Source organism: Micropterus dolomieu, linkage group LG10, assembly GCF_021292245.1.
Source record: "Micropterus dolomieu isolate WLL.071019.BEF.003 ecotype Adirondacks linkage group LG10, ASM2129224v1, whole genome shotgun sequence".
Taxonomy (NCBI): Eukaryota; Metazoa; Chordata; class Actinopteri; order Centrarchiformes; family Centrarchidae; genus Micropterus; species Micropterus dolomieu.
In genome coordinates this window covers 29,033,568-29,042,582 of record NC_060159.1, presented here as the reverse complement: position 1 = coordinate 29,042,582, position 9,015 = coordinate 29,033,568, and the positions used below count along the sequence as shown (strand labels likewise).

General features: G+C 43.4%; 1 protein-coding gene across 1 annotated transcript in view; it reads left to right on the top strand.

Annotated features, from left to right (window-relative positions):
• The first annotated feature begins 400 nt into the window (after positions 1–400).
• The window catches only part of LOC123977322 (NLR family CARD domain-containing protein 3-like), a 17,478-nt gene continuing 8,863 nt past the window's right edge, over positions 401–9,015 (top strand). The window contains exons 1-5 of the mRNA XM_046059910.1: positions 401–489; positions 1,973–2,086; positions 4,539–4,617; positions 7,588–7,816; positions 8,268–8,983. Coding sequence (XP_045915866.1) covers positions 401–489; positions 1,973–2,086; positions 4,539–4,617; positions 7,588–7,816; positions 8,268–8,983 — 1,227 coding nt within the window. The remainder of the gene's footprint in view (positions 490–1,972; positions 2,087–4,538; positions 4,618–7,587; positions 7,817–8,267; positions 8,984–9,015) is intronic.

Below are 9,015 nucleotides of genomic sequence, written 5' to 3'. Positions count from 1 at the left end.
TTTTATTGTAGGTTATGAAAAAGTTTAACTTATTACATTTCTGGCAACATAGTACAAAGTTATATATTTCATTTTCTCACCACACCTCCTTTTTCTGTTGTTCTTTGGGGTGAAGTTCAGGTTGAAAGTAAATTATTCAGATTAAAGGACTTTTTAAGGTTTTGGGGACAGTTTCTCTTTTTCTCTGAAGACTGCACAGCTGTACAGAAATGAATCTATTGTAGTTTCCACAGTTGAAATGTTTGAAATAATGTCTTCCGTTTGGCTCCATCAGGTGGTGGAATGAAGAATGACACTGTGGTAGAGAGCAGTGATGATCTGAGATGTAAAGCTTGTTGTAATGAATGAGTGCAGCTCTCTCAGCATGTTGTTGTGTTTGTGTGAAGGTGTGGGCTCTGCTATGAATCAGTGTGAGGACAGAGAGGAGGGAGTCCCTCCCTCTAAAAGCACTCTGTGCGGGGAACATGACAGCCAGACCAAAGCTCAGAGGTGAGATGAGGATCTCTAACTGTCCAGGACTCAAATCACTCCACCATCATTATTCACTCTCAAAGCTCTGTGTGTGTTGTGTTGAAGCCCAGAGCAGCAGCAGGGACCAGACTCTGCTGGACTTGGACCTGGACCAAGCTGTGTGTCCATCAAGAGTGACCATTCAATGGAGCCTCCTCTTATTTTCAAAGGACAATTGAGGTGAATAAAATATATTTTTGAGCTGCTCACAGTAAAGCTGCAGCCAGACAGATAAACAACAACTGAAAGTTGCTATAAACTCTGTAACACAGAGAAACTGCAGATTCAGCCGACAACTCACTACCAGAGACACCAACACATAAATATATGTATTAAATCTGCTTTGAGGACACAACTGATTTGTCAAGTCTTTGTTCATACTAGGATCCGTCAGCAGAGACCAGACTCTCCTGGACCTGGACCTGGAAGTGAACGTGGACCTGCATCAAGCCGTAAGTCAGTGAAGGATCTCCAGTTGATGTTTGAAACTTCTGAGGTCAAAAGTGGACACCACTCTGCTGATCAACGGTAAGAATGTAAAATGTAAAATTTTTCATGTTCTTTAATTTTCTCACTTTTCACACAAACATTAACTGCAGCAAAAAGGAACAAATATCAGAACAAACAGGACAGGAGGGCAGCGATTTATATGGTCTGTTCACCCAAAATTTTGGATCTTTCAGTCGGACAGTTTTGGTGTATTAGTTCAGGTTTGGAGATATTTGCCTGAGGTTTCACCTCAGTACATGGAGGTGAAGGAAGTTTAGTGAAGTTCACAACTTTCAAAGGTGACGTTTAACAGTGACATCACTTTCAGAAACAGTGTTCCTGCTCCTCTGGATAATCCACATAACGCACTGGAGAGAGATTCTACTGATGAAATATGAACTATGAACACTGAACTATGAACACTGCTGACAGGGTGTTGTCTGTGCTAACATGAGCTCTCTGCCAATAGCTTCCCTGTGTTGTGTTTAATTGGTGTCAGGGTCCAACATTCCTACACAGGTAGCTTTAATCTGGATATGATGCAAACAGACACTGTTACCAAGCTCCCTGCTGCTGAGCTGCAGTTATTCTGGCAAAGTGGCCCCAGTAATATCTGTGAGCCATGTGATGCCTTGGACTTTATAGAACAAACTAGAGGTGCTGCTGTAGTGCTGGTATTGTCTGTCTGTTGGTCCAGAGTGAAATATTTCTCCAACTATTGGTTGCACAGTTAACAAATCTGGTACAGACAACACATAAAGATTTCCTCAGAAGATGACCCATAATGACTTCGGCCCCTGACTTTTTATCTTTTTATACAAACAAAAGAGTCCATAACTGTCCTCTAAATGCTAATGACAAGCAGAACAGCCTCTCAGTAGTCCCGCTGTCTGGTACTTTTACTGCTTCATAATCCTCTTAAAAGGATCACTGAGACAATAAAGTCGCTTATTGAAGTCTTTGTTCACACAAGGATCCATCAGCAGAGACCAGGCTCTCCTGAACCCAGCGGTATGTCCATGAAGAGCGACTGGTCTATGGATCTCCATGTTGACTTCAAAGCTGGACATAACCGTGCTGAACAAAAGTGAGAATCTTATTGTTTGTGTTGTTTTTTTGACTGTCACAGGCAAAATGTATTTGTATAAGGTATCAGGTCTTGGAAGGATGTCCACACTGCAACACAGCAGGATAAGTTACACAGTTTGACGACCACCACTGGTCATCACAGACTGGAAGAACATCTGCAGCATCTTGTTACAGCAGAAACCGTCACAAACTTTACCAAATAGATTTGAAGTTAAAATTTTACAATCAGCCGGTTGGACGAGACACTCAAGTTTTAAGACCGGCCTGCTGCTTTATATGGTTCACACTGATGAGGACAATCTTCATCTCCTGTAATGAAACACGAAGCACAATGATGAACTGCATCAAGATGTTTTAGGCTAGAATGAGCAGCTAGAAAATAAAGTCACAGACATGATGATTGATTGTTAGGGATGAGCGAGTACAGCATTATCTCTACCTGTATATGTATCTGTGTTAACCATATGAATTATCTGTATCTGTACTCGGACTGGGGCCTAACCCGAAAGTGGGTGGAATTTAACCCGGAAGTGGGTCGGGTTGTCTTGAAATGGCCGGGGCTTTAACCGGTATGTTATTTTAAGCATGCAATTGATATGGGTTGATCAGAAATTGTTATATTTATTGCAGATTAGAAAACTACATGACGGCATCAGCATTGAGCTTTTTGCAACAATGAATACAACACATTGCAATTATGAAGTAAAATGTAATGAACAAGAGTTTTCATACTCAACATAACTTTCTTTTTTTAACTTTGAATTTTTTTTTATGATCGGTGTGATTTTTTTTTTTGTGGTTCTTTTTTTAAAATTTTATTTCCACACCAGAGGCCTGTACCATGAAGCAGGATTTGAGCTTATCCAGGTAACTTCAGGGTTAACCCTGGGTTTTCAGTACCAGGAGTGGTTCACTTCTTACCGGGGTAGATCTCCATGGTAACTTATGCTGAAGGCTAACCTGCTCCGGAGCAGGTTATGTTCCAGAAAAGAGATCAACTCTGTGAAAACGCCGCCTACTGACCAATCAGCTCTCTTGGAAAATGACGTCACCATCTGTAGGAAATCCCACAGACTGTTTTAGCCAATAGGCTGCTTTATGTTTGCAGCGGTGATGTGGAGAAACTCTTGACTATAATATCATATAAAATAATCCAACAGAGACTGATTAAAAGCCTCAGGCTAGTGTTGCCTGCAGGTTTTTACAGTACAGCAGGATCAGCCTACTTACTGCCTTTAAATGTGTTTAATATTTTTTATTTGCTCCCACTTTGTTTCACACACCCTGACACAGCCGTTAAAATAAATAGATTTTATTTTTCTTATGTGAGGCTGAATATTATGAGCAGTTTGGTAGGGATATAGAACAATGTTTGGACACTTTTGAGTGTGTTAAATAAATTAATCTCATTTTTGAAGTGACGACAAGTTTTTTTTAAAGTAAGCCTGAGTCTTTTAATGTTGAAATGCCGACACACAGCCGAGCTGAAAGAATAAGGCTGATATTTTCATACAGCTCGTAAGAACACTTTTTATCAACGCATTATTATAGACTACACCTGTTCATTTAGACATTCACACTGTCAGCGACCTTCTGTCTCCCTGCATGTGTCAGATGTGGACGTGCTACTGTCGTATTTCTGAAGTGTTAAAGTTTAATCCGGTTCGTGAGCAGAGCGGGACACAGCAACACAATAAATCTGTATGTGTGTCGGGGAGGGATGCTGTGACTACTATCACAGAACGCAGACACAGTCAGCTACCCAATGTGGATTTTTATTCAATCCGAGCACAGATATTGACTCGTATTACTCATACTCGTACTCGGCAAAAGTACTTTATCCGTACCAGATACTTCAGCGGAGTATCCGGCTCAGCTCTATTGATTGTACAATAATTTTCCTCAAGACACAAACCGTCTTTATTCTGACATAAGATACCCATTCTTATCTTTAGTTTCTGTGCCAGTTGCTCCACATGATGTTTAAAAGACACCGCTGTCGAGCCAACTTCCCAGGTGTTTATAAAATTGGACCATTTCAGTAACATTAGGTGTGTAAATGGCCGGGAGATGTGCAGTGGAATAATGGATTCTTCAGAATAAAAACATTTTGTCTTCAGCATTCAGTTTTAGAACAAGCTTGAGATTCTGCAGAGACATCTAGAGAAACTAACAGTGTCAGCCTTCAGATGCAGGCTGAACAATGGATGGCCATCACCATGGTGACTGCTGTGGAAACCTTTAGGTTTCTGGGATCTAATATCTCCGAGTGCTAGAAGGGGGCTGCAGAAAAGCATGATCCATTATTGGTGCTGACTTAATCTAAGGGTGTTGGTGTATTTGGAACTATCTGGATCACCTGAGAACAGGTCCTGTTCCATCACTCCATTCTTGAAGTGAAATGACATTAAATTATTATTTAATAATTAAACTGAATATTTTCTCCACAGAGTTCATCAGCAGAGCTTAAAGGTTCCCAGCGGTCGGTCTGCCCGGCAGCATCAAACAGACCTGGACTCCATATTTATGGTGTGTAAATGTACAAGCTCAGCTACTACTGCTAGAATAGAAAAGAATAGAATATTTTTGTTGTCATTGTAACAGTTCAGTGAAATGTGCAGTCCTTATTCAGTGCAAGACAGGTAATAAAATATATAAACGTAAAAAAAAACAAAAGACACACTCAGACATTCATTCAGCAATATTGCACTCGTAAAAGTAAAGTGACTGTAAACTGCATTTGTGAATTAATTTTTGGCAGTATTTAATTAGTTTGTTCTTGTTTTGAGAGTCCTGTATCATCTGCCTGATGGCAGTAGTTCAAACATTCGGTTTCCAGGGTGTGATGAGTCCTGCACTATGTTTTGTGCTTTCCTGTTCCATTGAGAACTGTGTTGGGGCAGCCGACGATTTCTGTACGACCTTGATGACCCTGAAGAGCTCCTACAGACAGTAGGTCAGTAGACTCTCTATAGAGCAGCAGTAAAAGGACACCAGCACTTTTCGGGGGGTATTATTCTTCCTGAGGACTCTTAGGAAGTAAAGTCTCTGCTGGGCCTTCTTCACCAACTCAACTGCGTTTGCACCCCAGGGCAAGTCCTCCATGATGTTAACTCCCAGAAAGCAGAAGATTGATACAGTCTGTTAATGAAAATTGGCTGAATGTCTGTTTTCTTCTTCCTGAAATTCACAATGCACTCCTTAGTCTTTTTTGTATAGAGCAACTGATTATTGTCTCTGCACCACACCGTCAACTGCTTCACCTCGTCTCTGGGGGGGATGTGTCCACCTACAGAGATCCACACCACCACTATGGTGTCATGCGCAAATGTGACCATAGTGTTCCTGTGGTGGGTGGGGGTGGAGTTATAGGTGTAGAATATAGAGCAGGGGACTATGCAGCCAACCCTGTGGGGAGCCAGAGGCTGAGGGTTGTGGAGATGGGGCCCACTTTGAACCTCTGTGTGCATTCTGTCAAGAAGTCCTTTATCCAAAAACAGTTGGAGTGTGGAAGTCCCAAGTGTGATAGTTTGGACACCAGTCTATAGGGGAGGATGGTGTTAAAAGTAAAAGGAAAGTCTATGAAGAGCAGCCGAGCCTAGCGCACCTGCTGCCCTGTACGCAAACTGGTGGATGTCAAAGGTGGGAGCGATGAATTACATGATGTGACTCCGGACCAGTTTCTCTAAGCACTTTATCACCACGGGGGTGAGTGTTACTGGCTGGTAGTCATTGAGGGCAGTGATGGTTGTTTTTTGGGCAGAGGGACTATGGTGGAGGACTTCAGGCAGGATAGGACAATGGTCTGGAACAGAGACTGGTTGGAGATCCTAGTGAAGACCCCAGCCAGCTGGTCTGCACAGTCTCTCAGCACATGTCCAGAGAGCAGTCAGGACCAGATGCCTTAGTCAAGTTGGCAGCTCGCAGAGTGCGCCTCATCATACACTCCTCCACTGTGAGGTTGGGGTTGTTGTGGACCACTGACAGTAGTGTGGCTGCTTCTGGAATTGAAAAAATTGGTTCAGCTCCTCTGCCAGTGAGGCATCACCATCGGCATCTCCAAGGTTGGTCCTGTAGTTGGTGATATGCTGGACTCCCTGCAACACCTGTCTGCTGTTGTTGCTGCTCAGGTGGTCCTCAATCCTCCTCCTGTAGTCCAACTTGGCCTTCCCAATGCCTCTCTTTAGGTTCGCCTATGCCACGCTGTAGAAGAACCCTGTCACCAGATCCAAAGGCGGTGTTCCTTTCTTTTAGCTGCTGCTGGACCTGGATCTCCGTGTTGTCCTGGATCTCTGGTCATCCAGGGCTTCTGATTGGGATAGACCCAAATGTGTTTCTCCACTTTTACAATATCTGTGCAGTTCTTAATGTAGCACAGTACAGTGTCGGTGAACACCTCAAGGTCTGCATGTTCAAATATTTCCCAGTTTGTGCTGTCGAAGCAGTCCTGGAGCTGGTGAGATGCTCCATCTGGCCAAGTCTTAACAGTCTTTGTGATGATAGGAGCGGTTTTCCTAACGGGGGTATATGCACTAGGTTGGGCGGTATACCTCATTATACGATATAATTTCAAAAGAGATGTAAAATTAGACAACGTTTATACCAGTTTAGTTTGATGTTGAGTTAATTATTAGGTTTCTGTAAAGTCTTGCCAGTGTTTGCTCCTCTCTGTCCCTCACCGTTCAGCCCCGCCGCTCCCTCTACATCTGCACGCAGCTGTCTACTCACAAACTCTCTAACAAGATGGAGGAAGACACTGCTGAAGGCTTGTAAGAAGAAAAACACTGTTCATTCAGTGTTTCCCAAGTGAAAGGAAAGGAGGCAGATTCAATAAGTGAGCACTTACAAATAAGGTAGAGAATGCAGTAGGCGATAATTAAAACTTGAAATAAGAAAGTAGTTAGTACAAATAGTAACCAGTAAACGTGCCAGCTAACACTGACACCCAACCCAAACCCTCAGTTAATCCATTTTATTAGCGAGTGATCTGGCGTTGGTGAGGAAAACACTTTGAAGCTGTGGTTTGTGTGGCTACCTTCATAGCCTCATTATCACGCCGGCCCCGCAGCCTCGCTCGTGTTTACTCTCCCTGTACCGCCTTCGCCACCTGCCCGATGATGGTGATCCATGGGAGGCCGGGTCTTCTCGCTGTGTCCACTGGTATGTTGTGTGAGCAGAGAAACTCAGGTGTAGCAACACTCCTCTCACTGCAAGCTACAATCTCGATAAGATTGAGCTGGTAGTCCACCCAGCACAATGTAGATAGGACAAACACAAACAAAGAGCCACTGCAACTACGTGCTGCGCCATCATTGCCATCATGAAGTGAGATCTAAAAATCACTGCTTGAGGCATTTCTAGTGTAAACAGCCACAAACTAAATGATGAAGCCTCATTCTGATCCACGCTGCACTCTGCAGACCAGCAGGCTTTCTGTCTGTCACAGATGATCTGATGTTGACTTCTACCAGTTCAACTTTACATTTTCTTCTGTTCCAGCTGCTCCAGGAAAACATTATCAGTTTTGTGAAGAACGAGGTGAAGAAGTTCCAGAGAGTTCTGAGTCCAGATTACTCAAAATTCTTAGAGAGTCAGAGGGAGGATGAGGAGGTGTTGGACTGTGAGGAGGAGGAGCAGAGGAGGAGCAGCAGAGAGGCATTTCTGAAGATCACACTGCACTTCCTGAGGAGAATGAAGCAGGAGGAGCTGGCTGAGCGTCTGCAGAGCAGTAAGAGGATTTGAACAGATTGAACATGATGGAAATGGAGGCAACACTGCTGTTAACAAACATTTGGATCAGATCTATGAATTCTTCTGGGCTGAAACTCAGAAACTGTTCACAACTGATTACTTTACATTACATTTATTCATTTTGCTGATGCTTTTATCCACAGCGACTTATTGCTACATATGTCAGAGGTCGCATTCCTCTGGAGCAACTAGGGGTCAAGTGTCTTGCTCAGGGTCAAATTGGTAGACATGTCACAGTTGGGAGTTGAACTCGGGTCTCTCACACCAATGGCATGCGTCTAATCCACTGCTCCATCACCACAAACTGATGAGCTGATGAGATTTCATGAAGGAGGAAAATAAATACCATCTTGATGTTTTAAATTTTACATTTATCAGATTTACTGTAGCATCCACTTATTAATCACATTTCTTATTTCTTCATTCAGGAACTGCTGCAGTGTGCCGACGTAAACTCAAGTCTAACCTGAAGAAGAAGTTCCAGTGTGTGTTTGAGGGGATTGCTAAAGCAGGAAACCCAACCCTTCTGAACCAGATCTACACAGAGCTCTACATCACAGAGGGAGGGACTGCAGAGGTCAATGATGAACATGAGGTCAGACAGATTGAAACAGCATCCAGGAAACCAGACAGACCAGAAACAACCATCAGACAAGAAGACATCTTTAAAGCCTCACCTGGAAGAGATGAACCAATCAGAACAGTGATGACAAAGGGAGTGGCTGGCATTGGGAAAACAGTCTTAACACAGAAGTTCACTCTGGACTGGGCTGAAGACAAAGCCAACCAGGACATACAGTTCACATTTCCATTCACTTTCAGAGAGCTGAATGTGCTGAAAGAGAAAAAGTACAGCTTGGTGGAACTTGTTCATCACTTCTTTCCTGAAACCAAAGAAGCAGGAATGTGCAGCTTTGAAGAGTTCCAGGTTGTCTTCATCTTTGACGGTCTGGATGAGTGTCGACTTCCTCTGGACTTCCACAACAATGAGGTCCTGACTGATGTTACAGAGTCCACCTCAGTGGATGTGCTGCTGACAAACCTCATCAGGGGGAACCTGCTTCCATCTGCTCGCCTCTGGATAACCACACGGCCTGCAGCAGCCAATCAGATCCCTCCTGAGTGTGTTGACATGGTGACAGAGGTCAGAGGGTTCACTGACCCACAGAAGGAGGA